The 25,631-nt window shown below is 42.6% G+C and overlaps 1 protein-coding gene across 1 annotated transcript in view; it reads left to right on the top strand.

Annotated features, from left to right (window-relative positions):
- ITPR2 (inositol 1,4,5-trisphosphate receptor type 2) overlaps window positions 1-25,631 on the top strand; it is a 366,766-nt gene that overhangs the window by 91,652 nt on the left and 249,483 nt on the right. Inside the window, exon 10 of the mRNA XM_050967887.1 lies at window positions 24,669-24,713. Coding sequence (XP_050823844.1) covers window positions 24,669-24,713 — 45 coding nt within the window. The remainder of the gene's footprint in view (window positions 1-24,668; window positions 24,714-25,631) is intronic.

Raw genomic sequence — 25,631 nt, 5'->3', positions numbered from 1 at the left:
TTAAAAAAAAAAATAGAGAAAAGAAAAGAAAAGGGGGATATAACCTATGCTGAGCTGTCAAACCAAGTTAGGAGTTATGTAACAAACTGGGGAACGGGTTTGGGGTTTACCGTAGTCGATGAGGTATATAAATTAATGGGTTTGGAACAACTCTACAAACTTTGACACTCCCACTCCCCAATCTAAAAATCATTGTTAACAGACAAGGACCCTAAAAACAAAACTAGCTGGACATGGGCCAACCAATATGTGGATAGTCGACCTGAGTTTAATTAAAAAATTCCCACAAAAGCTGACCTCAACCAGGACCTGAAGGAGAATGGACTAAACACAGACTGGGGGGAGGCAAACCCTAACTTGGTCTCCAGAAAGGAATCTGGGGATCTGAAATGGCTTTATTGCAACAAGAATAGTCATAAGTGATGTACTATGTGGGGCCGGATAGGCCAGGGGCTGGTGGTAACCTGCAGTGCTGGCCGGTGGCAGTGACCCCACCTACAGCAGAAGCAGATCCAGCCTTGATGGTTCAGTCAGTAAATCTGACTTTTTCAGCCCCCAAAGGGGACTCAACAGAACATTCTTTCTTGCTTGAGGTGAATGGGGGGAAAAAGCCGAGGGATACTGGACTGAAGTAACTCTGGTGCTCTCAGGGATGGTGGACCACTCGAGAACTCTCTCTTATAGATTCTTAACCATTCAGGGATAATGGGAACCTTCTTTTGGAGTCCTGGCAGCTCAGGTCTATCTGAAACTGGGTGACAGGGACCGAAGGATGTTGGCATGCACTCCCAGCTGCTGGTAGAGATCTTGATGGGAAATCCTGGCCCCAAGCCACTTGTGTAATTACTCAGAGCCAAAAGCAGAAAACAGCTAGGAGCACCAGAAGCTCCTGAGAAATGAGGGCACAACCAATACCCAAATGGTGGCCTCTCCTCTCCCCTCCCCTAGGCCCCGCCTGCTGCTTGATCCTCTCCGCCCCCTCCCAACCCCCCTTCCGCTATCGTTCGCCCTTAAGGCAGGCAAAAAGTGATGGGGTCCTGGCCCCCTGGACCCTCCATTCCAGCACCCCGACAACAGCTTTTGGCTTGGACTCTGATCTGAAAGCCAACAGGTAACGAGGCAGCTCTGTGCTGCTGCCTGACACTGAGTGCATGACCTAGGGCTGAGCTGGATCCTGCTGATAAACTGACCTCAGAGGTGAGGAAGCAGGTCCCAGGGAGCAGATTGAGCCTAGCCTAACCTCCCAGCTCCTGATCTGCAAATCAAGCAGGAACAATTGACAGACCTTACCCTAGAAAAACCTAGGGTGGCTGCAGCTGACCCCCTTGTCACTCTGGGACCGGAGGGCACTTAGAAAGGTTTCTGGGGGTTCAGGGGCTGTTCTGTAGAGAGTGGAGGTCCCCCTAGGAGTGTTGAACCATGGGAAATATGGAGATTGTTAGTAGCACCACAAAGTACTGACTTAGGCTACTTGGCCTAGCCCGTGATACGTGCTTCTCAGGGCACAGGGGAATATGTGCACTTACTCCAGGATTTCCACTGGCCTGGGCTTTTGAGTACAGAAATACTATAAATCTTATGACTCATCCCAGAGCATGGGAAAGGGCCAGGACAAGGATAAGGCTGCCCTAATCCCTCCTTTCCATCCTAGAGGATCCCTTTCAGAGGGTCGCTGTGGACATTGTGGGCCCCTTAGCAAGTTACCTGGCTGTGGAAAAAGTGTATTTTGGTGGTAGTAAATTACACCATTTGCTGACCAGAAGCATTAACCTTGTCCTCTCTAGAGGCAGACAATGTGACTAACGCTTTGCTAGAAATATTCAGCTGGGTCAGGTTTCTCCATGAGGTTTTGACCAGAGAGTGAAATTTGTCTGCCCTACATGGAGGTCTTTAAGAGAGATGTGAGGTTCAGCTCTTCTGGTAATCTCCCTACCCCCCAGACTTGTGGGCTGATACAGAGATTTAATGGAATCTTTAAAATGATGTTGAACATTTCTGTGGACAAACACCCTGGTAACTGGGATAAATGTTTCTTACCTGCTATTTGCCTATCATGAGGTTCTGTAGGAATCCACAGGATTCTCCTCTTTCAGTCCACTCCATGAGAGGAGGGTATTGTCCTCGTAGACTTAATGAGGGCTGAGTGGGAAGGTACATCCTCTCTGGAGTGGGAGTCAGTGGTGGAATACCTGTTCGCCTTCTGGGAAAACTCACTGAGCTCATGAGGGTCACCTGTGATAATCTAACTATAGTTTGGGAGAGGCAAAGTCTGGTATGATCAAAGAGCATGTGCTAGGACATATACAGGGGACCGTATTATGGTACTCATTTCAGTGCTGAGGAATAAACTCCAGACTTCCTGTGAAGGCCACTCTAAAATCATCTAATAGCTCAGTGAGGTGAACTATCTGGTGGAGCTGTCTGATTGCTCACACTAGCTCCAACTGCATCATGTGAATGCGAGGAAACAATATTCTAACTGCGAGAATCAGGTCCTGGCTCTGTGCCAGCACTGTGAGGACAGAGAGCATCCCCCCCCAGTAGATCTGGTGGCAGGAACAGGGCCAACCTCTCCCTACACTGTACATTCCTACACAGCAAGCAGTGATCACGAGAGTACTGCTGGCTTATCACCAGGTGTTTTCCAGTAAGCCTGGATGCACCTCGCTTGCTGTCCATCAGGTGGCAATGGACCTAAGGGTCTAATTAAAAGTTCCCAGTAATCCTGGAAGGGTGCAAACAGCCCAGAGCTTGGGGGAAGAAATGGCAGACATGCTAGAGTTAGAGGTGCTCCGGTGATCAAGTAATTCCTGGTCATCCCCTGTTGTACTGATACCTAAGAAAGATGGGTCAATGAGATTCTGTGTGGATTACTGAAAGCTCAATACCATCACTCTGATGCATTCCCCATGCCTAAAACAGACGAGATACTGGACTAGTTGGGAAGAGCCCAATTTCTGACCACAATTGACCTCACTAGAGATTAGTGTCAGGTGCCTTTGGACTCAGATCCAGGGCTCAAACTGGCATTTTCTGCCCCAGTAGGGTTCTCTGAGTTCCTGGTCCCATTTTTTGGCCTCAAGAGGCTGCAACTACCTTCTAACAACTGGTAGATCAGTTATTGGATGAGAGTGGATGAGTTTGCCCTGGCATACATAGATAATATTAATAACTTCAGCCAGACATGGGAAAAGCCCATGACCCATGTACAGAGGGTGCTGTACAGCATTGAGACAGCGGCCCTGACTGTAAAGATGGAGAAATGCAAGGTGGGCACAGCAAAAGCGGTATTACAGGAGGTTCGTCCCTTGCTTTAGTATTCTGAATGCTGCTGTCACTGATCTGTGTAAAATAGAGGCGCCAGACAAGGTGTCAACAAGCCGACTGTGATCTGAAGGAAGTCCTTAAGTACAGACCTGGTTCTGATAAGCCCAGACTTCAACAGCCTTTTATGGTGTTCACAGACACCTCTGACGCAGGGTTTGGGGCTGTGTTGGTGCAAAATGATGAAAACTGGGGAGACGCCCCATTGAGTATTTGAGCAAGAAATTTCTTCCCCAACAAAAAATACTGTGCAACAATTGAAAAAGAATGTTTGGCTGCAGGCAATTCCAGCCGTGTCTGTTTGATCAACATTTAACTGTGTACACTGACTATTCATCCGGTTGCATGCGATGAAAGGGACAGATGCGAAGTTGCTATGGTAGAGCCTGATGCCCCAAGCTTATGATGTGGAAGTGATTCATGGGAAAGGAAATGCAAATTTAGTCACTGATACTTAGTCCAGAAAATAAGCCAGCAGGTACCTTTAGGGTACCAGACAGACACCTTTGCTACTAACTACTTCTTTATAGGGGAGCTGTGATGGATACTTGTAACTACATTGTGTGAAGTTTATGAAAGGTTTTATTGTATCGTTGTGGGCCAGGGATTGTGTGCAACCTGGGGGCGGAGGAGGGGAGGGTTAGCACAGCTGCTCCAGGAGGAACTAAAATCCGTGGGGGAGGGAGAGTGATTAAGGCTAGTGGCTGAAACATCAAACACCTCTAGTGAGGTACCTCTTCTTTGGCCAGCAGATGCTTGTTCAAACTGGGTCTTCCTGTGATCACCAGACAAAGAAGGGACTTTTGGTATAAAAAGGCTGAGTTTAAATTGACACAGGGCCTTCTTTTGGTTCAGTAAACAGACAGGACCCTCTCTTCAAGTGGGGGCCCCAAACTTTGCAGAAGAGTTGAAAGGACTTTGGCTTACAAGGTCCCATAAGACTGATGGTGACCTCTGGTAAGCTTTTAGCACAAGGAACATTTATAGCATAGGGAATGTTTGTTATTGTTTCATATTTTTCTTTGTACTGCTTTTACCAAAAGAATAAACGTCTTTTGCCTTGTGAAGGCTGTTTGGTAACTGTTGTGCACTGTTGTAGCCCCCAGGGAAAGGTTAACCACAGGTGCCTGACCCCAGTCAGGAAATCACAGTGAAGTGCAGAGGGACTGCAAGTCTAAAACCCCAGTCTGGAGAGAGGGAGATGTGGGTTTCTGCCCAAGATAGGTGATGGCTGGGAGCCTGAACCTTGAGCAAAAAGAAAAGGAGTACTTGTGGCACCTTAGAGACTTACAAATTTATTTCAGCATATGCTTTCGTGGGCTACAGCTCACTTCTTCGGATGCATAGAATGGAACACACAGACAGAAGATATTTATACATACAGAGAACATGAAAAGGTGGAAGTACCCATACCAACTGGAAGAGGCCAATCAATTGAGATGACCTATCATCAGCAGGAGGAAAAAAACCTTTTGAAGTGATAATTGAGATGACTCATAGAAGGTGTGAGGAGAACTTAACATAGGTAAATAGATCCAATTAGTGTAATGACCCAACCATTCCCAGTCTCCGTTTAAACCTAAGTTAATTATATCTAATTTGCATATTAATTCGAGTTCAGCAGTCTCTCTTTGGAGTCTGTTTTTGAAGTTTTTTTTATTGCAAAATTGCCACCTTCAAGTCTGTCACTGAGTGGTTAGCGAGGTTGAAGTGTTCTCCCACTGGTTTTTGAATGTTATGATTCCTGATGTCAGATTTGTGTCCATTTATTCTTTTGCATAGAGACTGTCCAGTTTGGCCAATGTACATGGCAGAAGGGCATTGCTGGCACATGATGGCATATATCATATTGGTAGATGTGCAGGTGAATGAGCCCCTGATGGTGTGGCTGATGTGATTAGGTCCTATGATGGTGTCACTTGAATAGATATGTGGACAGAGCTGGCATCGGGCTTTGTTGCAAGGGTAGGTTCCTGGGTTAGTGTTTATATTGTATGGTGTGCGGTTGCTGGTGAGTATTTGCTTCAGATTGGGAGGCTGTCTGTAAGCGAGGACTGGCCTGTTTCCCAAGATCTGGGAGAGTGAGGGATCATCTTTCAGGATACGTTGTAGATCTTCGATGCGCTGGAGGGGTTTTAGTTGCGGGTTGTAGGTGGTGGCTAGTGGCGTTCTGTTATTTTCTTTGTTGGGCCTGTCCTGTAGTAAGTGACTTCTGGGTACTCTTCTGGCTCTGTCAATCTGTTTTTTCACTTCAGCAGGTGGGTATTGTAGTTTTGAGAATGCTTGATAGAGATCTTGTATGTGTTTATCTCTGTCTAAGGTATTGGAGCAAATATGGTTGTATCTTAGAGCTTGGCTGTAGACTATGGATCGTGTGGTGTGTCCTGGATGGAAGCTGGAGGCATGTAGGTAAGTATAGCAGTCAGTGGGTTTCTGGTATAGGGTGGTGTTTATGTGACCATCGCTTATTAGCACAGTAGTGTCTAGGAAATGGACCGCTTGTGTGGATTGGTCTAGGCTGAGGTTGATGATGGGATGGAAATTTGTTAAAATCATGGTGGAATTCCTCGAGGGCTTCTTTTCCTCAAGGGCAACTTTGAGTGGGTGCCCTTGAGGAAAGCCAAGGCAGAGATCAAAGATGCAGTTAACCCTGAAACTGTGGCAATCCCTTTGCAGTTTGCTGGCCAGTCTCACTCCACTGCACAGAGTGCAGCTGTCTAGCTTGTCTGAAGCCAGATGGCTCTATTCTGTATTTATTATTTCTGTTACAATAGTGGCTAGTGTCCCCAACCGAGATCAGAGCCCTGTTGTACCAGGTGCTATGCAGACATGTTGTAAGAGACAGGCCTACCATGAAGAGCTTGCACACTAAATAGACAAGACTAGATTAGAAGAGAGGCATTTCTTCACTGCCCTTTTGAAGATGGGGACCTGAAAGGAAATTTTCAAGTGTGCTTTCAAGAGTGCTAGCTGGCTCTGCTTTCATCTCAAATGTCATGTGTCCAAAGGTTTTAACAAGGGCATCCTAAATCATCGGGTAGATGGGGGGTGTACAGCAATGTGTGCTGAGGCAGAGTTTAGAATCTTTAAATCTCTGTATTGGCTTTTCTGAGACAATCACAGGCAATAAGGTTCTGAATATGGAGAGTTGCATAGACACAGTGCAGTAACAGCTGGAAAAGAGTTCAGGTTGAACAAAGGTTATGCACTGTGCCTTGAAAGCAGCATTAACTACCGCATCTGTGGAGTGTAAAAAAATCTGCTAGTGGAGATAGATATTAAAGGTAAAGCTGCAATAAAAACCTGTGAACCGCTTTTTGTACAGTTCACAGGGCAGGCACAACACGCCAGCCAGGCATCCACCTCAAAGATTTATAAACAAGCAGGCAGACATGTAATGTGCGTGAGGTAACTTTAAATCAGTTGGGCAAAGCTTACTGAGTGCTTATCTGTACTCTTGCAGCAGAGAGAGATTACTCATGCCATGAATTATCAGCCTCGTCACACACTGGCATCACCTGTTTTTGTTGAAGCCTCTATGATAAAGATATCTAGCGTGGAATAATAAACACAAACAAAACAAAAATTCATGACTAACTGTAAACTTTTTTCCCTCCCCAGTCTAATGGTACAAGTTCTGTCACAGATGAGCTATTATAAATCATATTTCACAACTGGTGTTTACTTGTTGCATCCTTCTGTACGTCAGCTTGGTACGTCCCTCAGAGAGCTCTGCAGTAAAATGTGGGTGGGTGGGAATGGCTCCAAGTGATCAGCGTTCAGTGTTCAGAACTCTGATCCCTGAGACAGTGAAATCGTGCTGAGCCAAATTTTGCCATTGACTTCAGTGGGGCCAGGATTTCACCCCCAAAGAACTGAGCCAAATCCTCATCTGAAGTCAGAGGAGCTACACCAGTTTGCACCAGCTGAGATCCAGCTCACAGAATTTTATTCTGATCTTCATGGAGTCAATGGTGTCTAAGGTTCTTTTCTAGTACTGGATAAGCACGGATTCTGCAAGTCAGTTTTAACCCCCCCACCCATTGACCAGATGGCAAAAATCAGAATGGGGGGGTAATAGGTTGCCTATACGACAAAGCTCCTAATATTGGGATGGTCCTGACAACATCTGGTCACCCTACCTCCTCCCCAGATGGTTTGTAAGGTTAAGTGAAAAATTATGATGCTGCAATTTCCCAATTTTTGTAGTTCTTTCAGTACAGGTTTCCAGTGTAGAATGCTCCCAAATCTGTCTCTGTTGGCTTGGAGCTGCCTACATTCCACATGAACAGCATTTCAGATGCTCTGGGTTAGGACTCATGCACCTGTGTCTTTCTCATGACTCAGCCTAACCTTTTTGGTATTCTAATCACCAGGATAAAAGTCTCTTTGAACTGGTGGTGGCTTATTGACCGTGCTAAGCTAAAATACACACCTCCGATTCTCGTGTGTGTGTGTGTGCCATTGGTTCTGTGATTACAAAACTGAGAAATCTCTATTGGAAACTGTACCAACACTTGCGGTTTGAGGACTTTAAAGGCACCAAGCTAGAGATTCGGGGTTAAGACTACCATTTCATATTTAACTTCTCCAGTGGGACTCATGCATTACCACACTGAAATGAAGATAAGTACTTGTACACATATCAGGTCAGACCCTGTTCAGAGACCTCTGAGTAGACAACCATAATACAATGAGACATTGTAAACGCAAACCAAAATCACAAGACATCCTGGAATTCGTTAGGAGAGTTTCTGATCATTCCCCTTTTACTTTGTTGAACAGAATGGGGCTTTTGGATACCATTGCAAGATCTGGTGTCTTTTACTCTGCCAGAGCTATGTTGTGGTTGAGTTAAGATGAAGGGGTTAAATTAGTAACTTTGAATTTTATAGGATCTTAGAAATTCAAGATAGAAACAACCTGCTAGATCATTAATCCATCCCTTTGCAAATGCAAAATACAGTCTTCAGATTATTATTTTAGTGTTATTCCGGTAGCACTTAGCGGCCTTAACTATGATCAGATCTCCACTTTGCCAGGTGTACAAACTCGGAATAAGAGACCACCTGTGAAAAGCTTATAGTGTAAAGTGACAAGATGGACAAAGGGCTAGCAGGGGAAACAGATATGAAATGACCTGCTCAGAGACCAGTGGTACTGAACTCAGGTCTCCTGTCTCCCAGATCAGTGCCATGTCCACTGCTTCAACAAAGCCCTTAAGCATGTGTTTATCTTTGAAGTCAGTGGAACTTAAGCACATGCTTATGGGAGCAGAGGACAAAGCAGGTATTAAATTCATGTGACTGGGGTCTTCACTCATGCAAAAATCCCATTCACTTCAGTGGGAGTTTTGCATGAAGACTGTAGGATTGAAGCCTTGATGTTAGCCAAAAGATGGCTTAATTTGCACCTATAAGTAGTATATATGATATCTATATTCCTCTATGCGAGCTATGCACATCATGGTTGGTTTGATGGGTTATTGATGCATATGTTACAATGTTCTGTAGATCTCTTTGATGATTGGGCTATGTTGTCTTTTTGATCTTCTTGGGCAGCTTTTTATTGGTTTGAGATACTTTATGGCATCCAAGTACATAAAGTATGAGTGTCTCATAAATACAATTTATTATTCCTTTATTGCTGTTTTACATTTGTCAGATTCTCAGTTATAACTTCCCATATTTTACTTTTGATTGCAATATCCTTGTGATAAGGTAATATAAGTACCAAGGGCCAAATCCCGCTCTCTGGCACACCAGAGTAATTCCTTCCAAGTCAGTGGAGTTGCACCAGAGATGAACCTGGCCTGTTATTTCTCACTCAGTACAGGCTTAGGCTTGGATCCTGCAGTCTGATCCGCCTGTACAGACACATGTGCCCAGGTGAAATTCCAGTGACTTCAGTGGGACTTTGCACAGGCATCTCGGTGTGCCTGCTTGGATCAAATTCAGAATATGGGCCTTGAACTGGAACAGTCCAAAAGAGTTAGTTGTGTTCTGCACTACAGTCTAGCTGGAGGAATCGTTGTTTACAAATACCAAACCTCACAGAGCATGCTCAGTTTTGAGGTTCATTGTACACGTGCAAATTGGGCCAGTTTCTTCAAAAGGTTAGCTGTGTTTCAGGGTCAGCTGTTGTCTAAGGCATGGGTCCATGCTCAGACTAGGTGAAGTTTGGCAGCTCCTGGGGTTTGGGTTTACAGGCCTGTTTGGAGTTCCTCTTTGAGTTTCAGATTCAATCAAAACTAGTGAGTTTCACAAAAGTCTGTTCTAAGCTACTTACCAGCAACTCTTGCATCAGGAGTCATTAAAAGTTATTCACATTCCTCTTTTCTTTCCCAGGTAATTTCCCCTCTCTCCCTCTCACGTACTCGTTCTAAATGTCAGGAGAGAAGCTTGTGTTCAAGATGTTTGAGAGACCTTGACAGAAGTTCATTTTCTCTTGAAAATGAATTTGAGAACTGCTGTTCTATATCCATTAAAACTTATTCCTGTTCATATTATGTCTCAATTAGTTTAAAAGAAGAAAAGCTTTAGTAAACCATACTATATAATAAATGACAAAGTTTATGGCCTTTATGTGGATGATCAGGGTCACGTGAATACTGCTGTATCAGTATTAAAGTAACTAGAGTGGTACCAGACGTGAGTTTAGGCCAATGCAATTTAAAATGAAAACTGATAGAACACACCATGTAATTCAACAACACATAATTAACCCATGAAGCAAATTGTTACAAGATATTGAGGAATGTAGTAGGATTAGAAGAAGAGTTAGATATTGTATGAGTAAGATCCACCACGCTAGCTAGGATAAAAACCTAAAAGGGAGATCAGTCCTCATGCTTTAGGACATATGCAAAGATTAACTTCTTGGAGTAATGAAGAAATTTCCCCTATATGTAGGTTATTCTATAATGAGTTTCCTTCTTTCTTTTGAAGCAGCTAGTGCTGGTCACTTTTGAGACAGGATAGCAGACTACCTAGTCCAGTAAAGCAATTCCTGCGCGAACATGTTTGAATTTGTGTCAGGGATCTTCATGCTCAAGATGCCAAAAAAGAGGCCAGCCTTGGCCAGCAACCTTCTTGCAACCCATTTTCAAGGTACCGTGCAAGCATCAGCCTTTAGGTACTGTGGTAATAGTAGACATGCTTATTCGTCTGTTACATGGATAAGGTAAATAATGGAGACTTAGTCATGTGGGGACATTGTGACATGAAGCTGTTATTGGTGTGGAAGTGAAACATGGATGCTGAGGAAGGCTGAAGAACACTGGGTTGACTTTTTTGATTCTCATGGTCTTTGTCAGCTGCCCCATATTAAATAACAGGACAAGATAAAAAACAAGGATATTTGAAGCTGAACCCAGCAACTGCCTCCATCAGCACTAATTTGGTTTCCGCTGCTTTCTTAGTATTGCCATATTATTAGACTGGCAGACCAACAAATTCCAAAAGAACCAAAGAATGCCACTACAAGCCCGGTGATCATGTGGGTGACAAGAAGTTTCAGGGACACAATAAGATTGCCTATGATAGACATCAGCTAAATATCCAGCCAGGTCACCTTAAAAGACCTAGCTGGAGATGGAGCCGGGTGGTGCTCAGTTGACAAAGATGCCATGTCCCTTTGGGATTTGCCATGATTAGCAGTGAATTCTGCAAAGTCCCTTATCTCAGTGAAGCAAATCACTTGGAATGACTAGCTTTATTTAAGCATGATGATAGATTCTTTTTCTTAGGGTGTGTGTCAATTGCTTGCAAACAAGAAAAACCACCACCAGATGGCAGTCCACACTCAATCCTTAACTCATCAGATAGCCACCACATTGGAATGATTTTTTTTTTTTTTAATTTAGTTTCATGATACAACACAATAGAACTCAGTTATTTGAAGGGCGCTTCGAAATGCGCTCTTCATTAAGACAGTGGCTTTATGTCCTTGTTAAGTCAATATTATGTTCTGATAAATTGTATCAGTTGGGTCTTATGATCAAAGGGAGTGCCCGAATTACAATGTGTGTCCAGCACTCTGCAGGGTGTATCTTTTTAACTGTCTCATGGGTACAAGTTTTTTAAATAAAAGAAACCGCAATATATAAGGAATGAAGAATAATTTAGTTATACACATAAAGATGAAAGAACTACACAAACTAAAGTAGTGAGAATGGATTACTGATTTACAGAGGCACTCTGACCTAGTCTGCAGAGCTCATGCACCCTTAATTATAACTCTTTTAAAGGGACAATGTTAGCAACTACTTTACTGGTTGAGTTTTAGTCTGTGTTGTTTCTGGCTTGTAGATAATAATTGGGACCTTCAGGATTCCATGTTCCTGAGGACCAGGTTTTCAAATTTTAGATTTAAGCACCTGAAAATGCCAACAGGTGCCAAGTGGAATTTTCAAGAGCACCTAAGCAGACTAGACATCTAACACCCATTTAAATCAATGTGAATTAGGCACCTAGCCCATTTTGGGGCATTGCTGAAAATCCCACTAGGCACCTCTCCGCATCTTTAGATGCCCAAGTATCTTTGAAAAACTGGCCCTAAGAGCAAGGGCTTTGTGTAAGAGTGCTTAGCCAAGTTGTATTGTGTAGTGAGCTGTGTACCAGTATCCTACCAGGTTATTTCCATCCAGCCCAGTGTTGGATGTATGTCAGCGTTGCTTGTGTGTGTGTGCGCGCGCTTTAAAGTGCAAGGCATTGTAGAATAATTAAATATTATGTTGATTGTTGTTTAATGGTTATAACAACTTATTTTCATGAATGTAAGTGGTTATTTGTTGGTTTTTTCCTTTCCTGTCTGGCACTCATTGCATTTTGCTTCGTTTTCTGGGTAGCAAAAACTTTGAGGGTTTGTCCAATAATCTTTTTCTTTTTAAAAGATGACCTGAGGATATTTTTTTAAATGGACTTTGCCTTCCTTGTGATGTATGAAGAAGTTCTTCTTCGAGTGCTTGCTCATATCCATTCCAGTTAGGTGTGCACGCGCCGTGTGCATGTTCATTGGAGATTTTTACCCTTGCAACACTTGGTGGGCCAGCAGGGCGCCGCTATGGCGCCTGATATATACCCCTGCTGGCCCATCCGCTCCTCAGTTCCTTCTTACTGCCCATGTCAGTCGTTGGAACAGTGGAGCACGGCTTAGCTGATCTCCACCTCCCTAGCTCTTCGCTCGTTTATATAGTTATTGTGTACATAGTTGATTTTTCTATAGTTCTAGTTAGCATTTATATTAGTAGTTCTTATAGTAGTTGTGTATATAGTTAAAGAGGATCGGGGGCTAGCCCCTTCTCCTCCCCCGGTACTGGGGCCCATGCCCAGTTCACACCTCTGTTATGCCTTCCCACCGTTTCCTCTCGTCCACCGAGTTCTACTCAAGCTCCGCAGGGACAAAGCCCACCTTATCTTGATCGCTCTAGCTTGGCTGAGGCAGCATTGGTACACCATGCTGCTCGACCTGTCTCTGTCAGACCCGATTCCCCTGCCACTCTGCCCAGACCTGATCACGCAGGGCTTCGGCAGGCTGCACCACCTGGACCTGCAGTCCCTTCATCTGACAGCATGGCTGCTGGCTGGTTGAGCCAATCGAAGTTGCGTTGTTCCGCCGCTGTGCAACAGGTGCTGCTGGGAAGCAGAAAGCCCTCCACGCGATCAACATACCTTGCTAAATGGAAGCGCTTCTGTCACTGGTGCGCCCAGCAGGACCTTTCTCCACAATCTGTAATAGTCCCCACTATCTTGGACTATTTATGCTCTCTCAAAGAGCAAGGTCTAGCGATGTCTTCTCTAAGAGTGCATCTTGCAGCTATTTCCACCTTCCATCCTGGGGAGGCTGGCAGTTCCGTTTTTTTCCCATCCTATAGTTTCCAGATTCCTCAAGGGCTTGGAGCAACTCTACCCCCAGCTCAAACGCCCAACTCCTACCTGGGACCTGAACCTCGTCTTAACCAGGCTCATGGGGCCCCCCTTTGAGCCTTTGGCCACATGCTCGCTGCTGTACCTGTCCTGGAAGACAGCATTCCTAGTTGCTGTCACCTCGGCGAGACGAGTCTCAGAACTTCGAGCATTGACTGTGAATCCTCTGTATACGGTGTTCCATGAGGACAGGGTACAGCTGCAACCACACCCGGCGTTCCTCCCTAAGGTTGTCTCCGCCTTTCACGTTAATCAGGACATCTTCCTGCCAGTCTTTTTTCCAAAGCCGCACTCATCGCAACGGGAACAGCAGCTGCATACTCTGGATGTCCGCAGGGCTCTCGCCTTTTACATCGAGAGGACCAAACCCTTCCTGCATTCACCTCAGCTATTTGTAGCGGTGGCAGAGCGTATGAAGGGCATGACAATCTCTTCCCAACGGATTGCATCTTGGGTGACATCCTGTATTCGGGCATGCTATGACTTGGCTCACGTCCCGACTGGCCATCTCACCGCCCACTCTACTCGGGCTCAAGCCTCATCTGCTGCGTTCTTGGCCCATGTTCCCATACAGGAAATCTGCCGCGTGGCTACCTGGTCTTCCATCCACACCTTTGCATTGCACTATGCATTGGTCCAACAGTCTAGAGACAATGCCGCCTTCGGCTCAGCGGTCTTACATTCCGCAACGTCTCGCTCCAACCCCACCACCTAGGTAAGGCTTGGGAATCACCTAACTGGAATGGATATGAGCAAGCACTCGAAGAAGAAAAGATGGTTACCCACCTTTGTAACTATTGTTCTTCGAGATGTGTTGCTCATATCCATTCCACACCTGCCACTGTCGGAGTAGCCGGCAAGAGGGAACTGAGGAGCAGATGGGCCGGCAGGGGTATATATTAGGCGCCACTCAGGGGGCTCCCTGCCGGCCCACCTGGTGTTGCTAGGGTAAAAATCTCCGATGAACGTGCACGTGGCGCGCGCACACCTAACTGGAATGGATATGAGCAACACATCTCGAAGAACAACAGTTACAAAGATGAGTAACCGTCTTATCCAGAAGGATTTGAGAGACGCTGCTTTTTTTCCCTAAGGATTTTATTTCTGTTTGGTTTTTTACTGTAGAAATATCAATAATGTCAAATCTGGTCTTCCCTAGCTGTGTTGAACGATAACTGGAAGGTATGAAGGATACTTAGAGTGAGATCTTAACCCCATGAAGAGATGAATGTGTTTTTTTTTTCCGTATGATCGATATTGAGTCTAAGGACTGTGAGGCTGTTCTAGCTTACGCTGGGGGACTACCCTAACATACAAGGAAGTGCAAGGGGAGCTTAAAGCCACCTTTTCCTCCCCCCTCACATCCTGTGCTTAGCAGACTTTTTGGATAAAGCTGAGAATCAGAACCCATGGGGCAGATTCTCCACCATGCCTGAGTTCCACTGGGAGAATAGAGGATGGGGCGGGGGGACTGTATGGAGCTAATTGTGGTTTCCTGATCTTCAGCCATGCTGCCCCTGAACAAATTAAAGCTTCATAGGAACAGCTGCAGTTGATACCACTGGAGCAAGGCCTCCATCTTAAATCAATGGAAATTTGGGCATAGCAGAGTTGTGCTCTGGTGCTTCCCCCTTGATATGCCAACTCCTCTGTCTTCTTACATCAGGGATTGGGGAAGAGCTGGCACAGGATGGGTTAGAGCTAATGCTGTTCCAGCTTTCCACTGGCCTATTGTTTATCTGCACAGGGGAAATTCTCCGCTGAGTGTCTCTGTCCAATTAATACCACTTATGCATTGCAAAGTATCTTTAACAGTGGTGTTTTCTCTCTGAACACTGCTCTGGTCTGTTTAATATGTTTTCAGAGCAGTGCCTTCAATCCAACTCTTCTTCAGCCAGAAAGAGAAAACAAGACTTATTTAAAAAAAAAAACCCAGTAAAAGGCTTTGAGAATTTAAACCTACTTCCAAGGAAGATTGTCTAGAGTATTGTATCTAATGATCAATCAATCAGGAACTCTGTGCCAAATGCTTCAGGGATGTTGTACAGAATCTATCTAAGCATAAACATAACCAATATTTCTCCAGCAAGTTAATATAATAACACAAGTCATGTTGAATGTGTGCAAAAGTCCTTTGGATGTATTGAAAGCTAATCAGTGTACTGTTAGCAGAGAACAAAGCAAGCCTAATGAAGATGAAAGATTTGGGAAGTGTATTTTTTTCTTTCTTTTAGCATGTTGCTCCTGTTGATTGGGTACAGTGTTAATGAGTTGGATATCAAATGAAATGGAAACTGCTGTGTGTTTTGAATGATCTCCTTTCATTCTTTGTCCGTCGGTGTTTCCATTAGAAATCCCATTTTTAACCCAGCCATTAAAATGCTCCTTGAGTAGAAATTTGGCAACTTCGTTTTTTCTCTGGATAGACATTTGAAATGTTCTTTTCATTTGAAACAAAATTTGGTTAAAATCAGTGTGGCTTTTTATCTTCCCCTTAATTAGGGAGCATCTCAAAATAGCCTTTTCAGGCATTTTAACTGTATTTCCCTGTTTTTAAAAGCAGCTTATTTTCTAAATGTGAAATTTTCAAGCCACTCATCTGCAATATAAGCTAAAATATGTAATTTAAATTGCTAATGTAAAATCTATCTTATGACAGAGAGATGCAGGAAAATGGCAACAAAATATTAATGAGATGTTAATATAGCCGACTATGTCCTCAGCAGAGGATCCACACCCTTAGGAAACTCAAAAACTTTATTTTGACTACAGTAAGTGTGATGAACCTCCAGTGGTCAATGGGGATTGAGCTTGGGACCTTCAATACTAGGTCTTTTACTATTTGATCTAATAGAGTAGCTCTCTTAACTGGTGGTAATAGCAGGCTCTTATCCTTTCTATGGACAAGCTCCTATAGGTAACACAATATGTTTGGGCACAGTATTACATGCTCCTCTAAGCAAATGAAATGTGAAGGCAGATGCTCATGTGAGTAAGGCATTGGGCTGGAATTCAGGAGTTCAAGTCCTGGCTCTGCAACGACTTCCTGTGTGGTCTTGGGCAGTCACTTGTAAAAAGCACTTTCTCTGACTCAGTTCCCTGTTTGCGAAATGGGACTAATAATGCCTTCTGTCTTTCACTCTGTCTCTTACCTATTTAGATTGTAAGCTTTTCGGGATAGGACGACCTTTTACTAAGTGTTTGTAACAGTGCCTAATACAGCAGCCCTGATCTCATCTGGGGCCCCAGAGTGCTCCCACAATATGAATGATAGGGTCATCTCATGGACTACCACTTTGTGAAAGTCTCTACCAGCGCACACTGTCAACAGGGGTTGAGCATGGGAACTTCAGCACCAACTTCAGATCTTTTCAACTGGAGCGAAGCTCTTATCCTTTACATGGACTAGCTGCTAGAGTGAGACATCTAATGCTTAGCCAGCATGTTACATAAGACATATACGGGTCACAGTTTGAATATGTAACACTCTGCAGACGACAGTATTTACTAGTACTGTCTAGCTTTAAAAGAAGATATTACATTCTGTACACTGGGAATCCTTCTTATTGTAGATGCTGAGCTACTGAATTCTGTTTCATTGAAACTCCTTTTTAATCGATCCTGTGAGGTGCTGAGAGCCTTCAGGTGGTGCTGAGCACCCTCTCTTCCTTGGATTTCCATTCAGTAGCCACCTTTTAAAGCTCTTATCCCCCTGCAGTTTCAGCTCCCTAGTGAACTAGAATCAGTCAAACTGTTCCAATGAATTACACGGTCCAAATTGTAGTTACAATTACCAGCGTGCACATGCTCGTAGGACCATATTCTGGAGGAAAACTCTCACAATGCCTATTGACGTCAGTGTGAGCTGTGTGCGCACATGTGCTTCAAGGCAGAATATAGCTCATTGTGCTGTTTTATGAAAGAAATGGAACAGCTGTACTTCATCCACTCCATGAGAATCTGGTGGTTAAAGGTGGGCTGGATGTTGTGCAGAGCTGGGTCTGATGAATCTGTGACTGCTTAACTACGTGCAAAATCTCCCCCGTAGGCATGCATCGCAGCCACACTGATTCTGCTAGCTCTGAGTCTGCAGGAGTTGCTGCAGAGTGCGGCTTTCCTAACTAAGCAGTTAACCCTTTTTATTTGGGTATGGCACAAGAACCAGGATATGCCCTTATAAGATGATGGCTCTACAATTACTTGTGCATTTGCTGGGTCAGTGTTTAGGTGTGTGGAACTGAAGTTGCAGAAAGCTTGCCACGTAATGAAACACAGTTTCTAGTCTTTTTTTAATCAATTTTCAATAATTAGAGGTCGGAAGCCCAGACTGTTGTTTTGCTTGTCGTCGCCCCTGCATAAGCTAAAAATGCCCACGTCTGAAATTGTTGAAATACAAGCTGTGGAGACCATACGGTTGAGTTGTTCTGCGTTACAAAAGGAGCTGTGGGAAACATACTGTACCTACTTTTAAAAAGTAGCACACAATGAAGATGTTTAAATAATGATTCATACAGTCCCTCTGATCTGAACTATGTAATTCACAATACATGGCAGTCATACTATATATATTGGCTGTATACTTCTCCTTGTGCTGGCTGTTTTATTGAAATACAGTGCGCTAAAATAACACTGCAACTGTAACAGATGCCTTGACCTGAAAATGCCTGAAGAATGATTTAGCTCAAGTAGGGCCCATTTTAGTTCTATTTTCATATTTACAGTCTAAATATCTGCAGAGAAATTCTGGATTTCTACAATAATGGAGGGAATTTTTTTACTAGCATTCTATTTGCGATTCTCCTATTGTTTGCTAGGCTGTTTGAGGGACCCTGAAAGTGTATTATAAAAAATCAGGAAAATGAATGGATTTGAAGCATTAAGACTTTATCCTAACATAACTTTGTGGTAGTTATTATAGCTTTTGTGGTAATGGGAAGAATACTGTAATTAAAGATGCACCTCAGATTTTTCTTCTTTTTTTTCTTCTTGAGAGAGTCTCTTCTGTTTTCATTTGGTCTCAGTTCAAAATCTGGAAAGTTTGAGCATAATCTGTGTAGTCATTTTTAACAAAGCAAGTGGGGAAAATCAAAACTAGGAAAATATTGCTTTTATAAAAAAGCCTAATTTTTCTGTGCAGAAGTAACTCAAAAATGGCAAAATTGAAGGCCCCAATCCTGCAGTGTGATCTGATAGCCCCATGGGGAGCCCCATAGACATCAACAAGGCTATGCAGATAGTTAGCTGAAGAATTTGCTCTATATTTAAAGTTTTCTCTGATTCTTCCAGTACCAAAACTAAAAGTTGAGCCAGTTTGCTTTTCTTTTTGTGTGTTATCAATAGAGCTGTTAACTAAGTTCTGATTGTAGGATCAGGTTCTGCCCCCAGTTACACCTGTGCACTTCTGTGGAAGATAGTGCAGTTTGCATAGGTGTGACAGTGCAGAATATGGCCTGAGGACACTTATTGCTCCTGATGGTAGACCAAGCAGGAAGAACCCCTCTTGACCTCGACAATCAGGTTGTGTTTTTGGAACTGGCACTTAAAATAATCTTGTTTAAGTTGTTTATTTCAAGCTCCTTGGGGCAGGGACCATCTTTTTGTTTTGTGCTTGTACAGCACCTAGCCCAATGGAGTACTGGTTCATGACTGGGCTATCACAATACAAATAATAAATAATCGTAATAACATTTGATTTGGAGTAAATGCGAGAAAACTAAAAAAAATTATAAAAAAGTCTATTGTCATGCTGTCTATTGTCACCACTGAGAGTACCATCCTCAGGACAGACTGTCAAAAAACAATGCATTAACTCCAAATTGGTTGTGTGTTCTATATTTAGCAAATGTGAACACCTACAGCGCTGTCATAGCCTTAACATGGAGTCACAGATGATCCTCTTGGGCACCCTGGTCTATCTTGCTGCCCCAGCAAGCTTGCCTTTTGTGACAGATGATCCGTTACACCAAGTATCACATCAATATTCAGGTTACTCCCAGTCCTAAAGGACCAGTCACTTACCCCAGGTAAACGGTACTTCAGATCTCAAACCAAAGGCAATGCTTGTGGCCAATCCTGTAAACTAAAGGTTTGTTAACTGGGAAAAATAAATGAGTTATTAACAAGGTTAAAGCAGGTAAACATACACTCACAAATGAGTTACAGCCAGGTTTCAAAAGGTAAAAGAAGCTGTTATAATATACCAACTCTGTATTATGTTTAGGCTAACTCAGGTGAAACAGCTGAGGACCACTTGCTTATGCTTAGAAATCTTTGCCCCTCAGAATTCAAGCAGCAGAGAAATAAAGTTTCTTCTGGTCAGGCATTTTTATTCCCTTCCCCCACAATTCAAGCTGTGATGGGTCGAGGGCTTGTGCATATACCCTCTTCAGAGGTGTGGGAAAGTAATCAAAGTTTTTTGTTCCCTAATGTTCCACAATGCCTTGTCTGGTGTCTGTAGGCATTCTTGTGTTGGGAAGGAGATAACACCTCTTGTGATAAACGAATATTTCACACCTGGTCATGCTTCTCCCCTGACTGTAGGGGGTTTACAGTCTTAGCAAACATTTTTATAGTTACAGAGCAAACACATAAATATTTATTGTAACATAGGATACAGATATAAGTAAGAGTGATACATGCAGTATCTTACAAGTATTTTATGAAGTCTTAACATGTATTTAAATACATGCTAGAGTTATAAAAAAAATACTAACACACAGGTGAGCCAGACTGGTTTCCAGTTATGCATTTGTCAGTGTTCAGTGAGGCCTAGGGGCTTTGGCATGAGCTGGCACCTAGTCTGCCACCATCACACCTTTAACATTACAAGGGTATTTCGAATAAGTCTCGTATATTTAGTTGTTTGGTTGTTCAGTTGACTCTCTCATTCTTATAAGAATGGTCAGAGTGGGACAGACCAATGATCCATCTACCCTAGTATCCTATGTTCCAACAATGGCCAGTACTTGAGCTTCATGGGGAATGTACTGAACAGGGAAGTTTGGAGAGATTCACCCCCATCTTCCCCTCCCTGCTCTGCGCAGTCAAAGACTTACGATTGCCTCAAGCATGAGGTTACATCCCTGACTGTCTTGGCTAATAGCCATTGATGTACTTATCCTTCATGAACTTACCCAGTTCTTTTTTTTGAACCCAGTTATACCTTTGGTCATCACAACATTCCATGGTAATGAGTTCTGCAGGTTAATTTTGTGTTGTATGAAAAAGTATTTCCTTTCGTTTGTATTAAACATGCTACCTATTAATGTCATCATGTGACCTCTGGTTTTTATATTGTGGGAAAGGTGAAATGACCCTCATGATTTTATAGACCTCTATCACATACCCTCTTAATTGTCTCTTGTAAACTGAACAGCCCTAATCATTTTAGTCTCTTCTTGTATGGAAGCCATTCCATGCCTTTGACCATCTTTGTTGCTCTTTTTCTGAATCTTTTCCAGTTCCACTATTTCTTTTTTGAGATGGGGCAAGCAGAACTGGCCATTGTATGCAAGATGTGGGTGCATCATAGATTTATATAGTGGCATTATAATATTTTCTGTCTTATTTTCTGTCCCTCTCCTAATAGTTCCTGGCATTCTGTTAGCTTGTTTGACTGCTGCTGCGCACTGAATGGAAATTTTCAGAGAACTATCCGTGATCGCTTTCTTGAATGGTATCAGCTAATTTAGAACCCATTGTTATATACGTGTAGATGCAATTATTTTTTCCAATGTACATTACTTTGCCCTTATTAATGTTGAATTTCATCTGCCATTTTGTTGGCCAATGACCCAGTTTTTTGATATCCAACTGTAATTCTTTGAAGTTAGCTTTGGACTTAGCTATCCTGAGTAATTTTGTATTGTCTGCAAACTTTGCCACTTCATTGTCTATCCCTTTTCCAGATCATTAATGAATATGCTGAACAGCACAGGTCCCCTTTCTATTCTGAAAATTGACCATTTATTCCTACCCTTTGTTTCCTATCTTTTAACCAGTTACTGATCCACAAGAGGATCTTCCCTGTTATCCCATGACTACTTAGTTTCCTTTAGAGCCTTTGGAGAGAGACTTTGTCAAAGGCTTTCTGAAAATCCAGGTATGCTATATCAACTGGATCACCCTGGTCTACATGCTTGTTGACACCCTCAAAGAATTCTAATAGATTGGTGAGGCATGATTTCCCTTTACAAAAGCTATGTTGACTCTTCCCCAACACATTGTGTTCATCTATGAGTCTGATAATTCTGTTCTTCACTATAGTTTCTGCCAGTATGCCTAGTACTGAAGTTAGGCTTTCTGGCCTGTAATGGCCAGGATCACCTTGGGAGCCCCTTTTAAAAAATTGGGGTTACCTTAGCTACTTTCCAGTCATCTTGTACAGAGGCTTGTTTTAGTGATATGTTATGTACTACCATTAGTAGTCCTGCGATTTCATATTTGAGTTCCTTCAGAACTCTTGGGTGAATACCATCTAGTCCTGGTGACTTATTACTGTTTAATTTATCAGCCTTTTCTGTTGACATATCTATGTGGACCAGTACTTCAGATCTGTTACCCACATCAGAACCATTCTTTCTGGGCATCTCCCCTACATTGTTTGTAGTATAGACCTATGCAAAGAATTCATTTAGCTTCCCTTTGGTTGCCTTGTATTCCCTGAGTGCTCCTTTAATGCCTTGATTGTCTAGTATGTTTGGCAGGCTTCCTATTTCTGATGTACATAAAAAAAAAAATCTTATTGTTAGTTTTTGCATCTTTAGCAAGTTGCTGCTTAAACTCTTTCTTGGCCTATCTTACTATACTTTTACATTTAACCTGCCACAGTTGGTGCTCCTTTCAGTTATCCTCATTAGATTTGACTTCCAAATTTTGAAGGATGCCTTTTTGCCCCTAACTGCCTCCACCACTCTGCTCCTTAAGCAGGGCAGTATTCTTTTGGTTCTCTGTCTGTCTTTTCTAATTTGGGTTATACATTTAGTCTGAGCTTCTATTATGGTGCATTTGAGTAGTCCCCATGCTGCTTGCAAGCTTTTAATCCTTGTGATAGCTGCTCTTAATTTCTCTCTAATGAGCATCCTCATTGACTTCCCCTTTTTAAAGTTAAATGGTAGGTTTATGACCTCTACAAGGATGTTAATTTTAATTATATAATGGTTGCTATTATCAAGCAGTTCAGCTATGGTCACCTCTTGGACCAGCTCCTGTGCTCCACTTAAGACTAAATAAAGAATTGCCTCTCTGCTTGTAGGTTCCAGGGCTAGCTGCTCCAACAAGCAGTCATTTATAGTGTCTAGAAATTTTACCTCTGCATCCCTTCTTGAAGTAATACATACCCAGTCAATATGGAGATTATTTAAATCCTCCATTATTATTGAGCTTTCTGCTTTTGCAGCCTCGCTAACCTCCTGTAGGATTTCACAATCTCCATCACCATCCTGGTCAAGCGGTCAGTAGTATTTTCCTTCTGCTATACTGTTATTGTTCAAGCATGGAATTTCTATCCATGGAGATTCTGTGTTACAGTTTGCTTCATTTAAGATTTTACCTTATTTGACTCTGTGCTTTCTTTTACCTATAATGCCACTCCCCCACTTTGTCATTCCTATATATTTTGTACCCTGGTATTACCATGTCCCATTAATTATCCTCATTCTTGCATTCCTGTTTCTGTGTAACAGAGCTATCTGGGAGTTCTAGTTGGGAAGTTATGGGGGAGCAAGAGCTTGAGACAAGATTTAGATTGAGCATCGTAGTGGGAAGAAAACAAGCTGTTAAAACAGACTTTCAAGCCTGTCATGCTGGCTAAAGGAAATACCGATGTCAGACAGAGCAGCAGAGCAGTCATTTGGTCAGTAATCTTACTGTGATATCATACCATAAAATCATGACATCATTACATAAGTAATTTTCTAAAAGTTTCTAAAATAGTATTGGTTAGCACTTTCCTCTCCCTCTCAGGCCTGTGCACTAGGATGTATGGCACAAGGGGAGCCTGGCTTTACAGAGGGAAGGATATGAAAAATATAGTATCAATAAAATATTTAAAAACTCAGTAAAAACATTTCTACAGTAGTTTTCTGTGAAATATTTGGCATATGCAGAAATCATGATGGTGTGGTATAAAATGGTTTTACTGACGCTTAGTTTGGGTTGACCTGTTAAATTATACTTGGCGTCACCACTTTGGTAATTTTGGGTATATCTACACTGGAAAATGCCTCTCCCCCAACTAGCCTGTGGCATTGAGTCTCTGCACCAGGCCTACAGACTTGGGCTCATGCTTTGGCACTAAAAATAGCAGTGTAGATGTTTTCATGTGGAGTGGAGTTCAGACTCTGAGACCCACCTCCCTTGCTGAGTTTCAGAGCCCAAACTCTAGCCTGAGTAGGAATGTCTCTGCTGCTGTTTTTAGTGCTGTTGTCTGAGCTGAAGTCTGTACTCCTGGATTCTGAGACTTGCTGTCATGAGTGTGGTGGTTTTTTGCAGTGTAGATGTACCCTTGGCTACCTCAAACTTATGCCACTAAAACCATTATACATGCTTATAACTTTCAAACATGCTCACTCACACTGCTTATGCTTAAAACTGACTTGTTTAGATAACTATGTAATGTCATCTCAGTATTTGCAGTATTTCATAGGTATTTTTAATACTCGGGAATGCTGCAAATACTAAGGTAGAATTGTTTCATTATCTTTCTCGAAAGTTTTTTATGTGCAACCATCGTGTGTAGGTGTTTGTCTGGATTTTTGTCTACCTACATGAATGATCATCTCCTTGCCTATGTCCTCCAATGCCAAAAGTTAAATTGTATTAAATGCCGTTAAACAGTAATACCTTGGGTGAAAGATGCTACACAATAATAAACACAAGTGTCTTGCACCACTTCATAATAGTTTAATGCACTAAGCTTCACAACCTCACTATGACATGAGTAAGCATTATCATCTCCAGTAATAATGGCTAAACTGAGTCACCCAGCAGTTAAACACTGTCCACTTGACTATGTCTTCAGTGCAAAAGAGGTGTGTTTAGCTCTCTCTCTTTCTTTGTAAAATCCTAGTGGAGACAATGCATTCTAGTTTCACCTCCGTGTAGTTAGTCAAGGGCAACCCCTGGTGGGAGGTGAAGTGTTGAGTCTGACTGGCTGCATTGAGATAAAAATTTACCCGTGCCTTGTCTCACTAAGATTTTACACAGTTAGCTCTATCTCAATGGAAAATCACACCCCCCCTTTTTTGCAGTGAAGATGTAGCCAGTGGAACTGAACTCTGGAATTTTGATTTGCAGATGCTGGCTTTAACCACTGAGCCAATGTACATAATAGGTGACTGAGCAAACATAGGATACTTGAGTATAAAACCAGTGAAAAATGATGAAACAAAGTTTATAATGAATGCCTTTCTTTTTCAGCTTAATCCACACTATCCAGATGGGAATATTGAAGGAAAGGTCATGGTAAGTGGAATGTTTTTCTTTAAATGTACTGCAGAATGTTTTGTTGTATTATCAATCTAATATAAAGTATTAGCCCCGGGTGGAAGGGATATTTTTGTTTTACTTACATATAAAATACAAATTTATTTAGATTCTTGGTGTCTCATTGAAGCCCATCAGGGTACTGGGAGGTGTAATCCATTAATGTTTATAAAGTGCTTTGAAATCTTTGGGTGGAAAGTCCTATATTACTGGACTGAAGTGGTGGTGGTATTTGACTATTCACCTTTTCCTATAAGGCCGAAACATTTTCAATTCTCCATAAAGCAGGAGAAGGAAAGGGAAAAAGAAGAGGGTCACGGAGTATTGAAAAGGTTATGGCAGCACTTTTGATTACCATAGCCTCTATTAGAGTAGATTTCCTGCTGCTTTGAATTCTGCTACCTCCATGCTTGGTTTCTCCCATCTACTGTACGAACAAAAGGACAACTAAGAACTATTGTTAGGAAAACTTTTCTCGTACTTAATAAAAATGTTTGTTTGGTTTCGAATGCAAATGGAACACTGTGACACCTCTATACTAGATTGGGGACTGAGTTGTTCAGGGATTGGTAATGGGCTAGGGTGTCTTTCATGTCTTTGAAGTTACTTGGTTGACTCCTGTGTCATATCGGCATGTACCAGCTGGTAATTGGTATTAACCAGTTAATACTGCCTGGTGATTGCTTATGTGACATTTAATTGGTTGTCTTAATTCTTCTTAAAGTAGACGGAATTCCACATTGCCCTTCAGCAAAGAGACCAAGGACAAAATAAACTTGATTATTTGTTGAGTTCTGAATCTCTGCAGATCACAGAGCAAACAAAGTCTTGGTCCAAAAAGAGCCGACAGCCTAAGGTCTGACTCTCAAACATTTAATCCAGTGCCTGGCATGTACT

The sequence above is a fragment of the Gopherus flavomarginatus genome, chromosome 1, assembly GCF_025201925.1.
Source record: "Gopherus flavomarginatus isolate rGopFla2 chromosome 1, rGopFla2.mat.asm, whole genome shotgun sequence".
Taxonomy (NCBI): Eukaryota; Metazoa; Chordata; order Testudines; family Testudinidae; genus Gopherus; species Gopherus flavomarginatus.
Note: the sequence above shows the minus strand (reverse complement) of the source record. Positions and strands in the feature narration are given on the sequence as shown.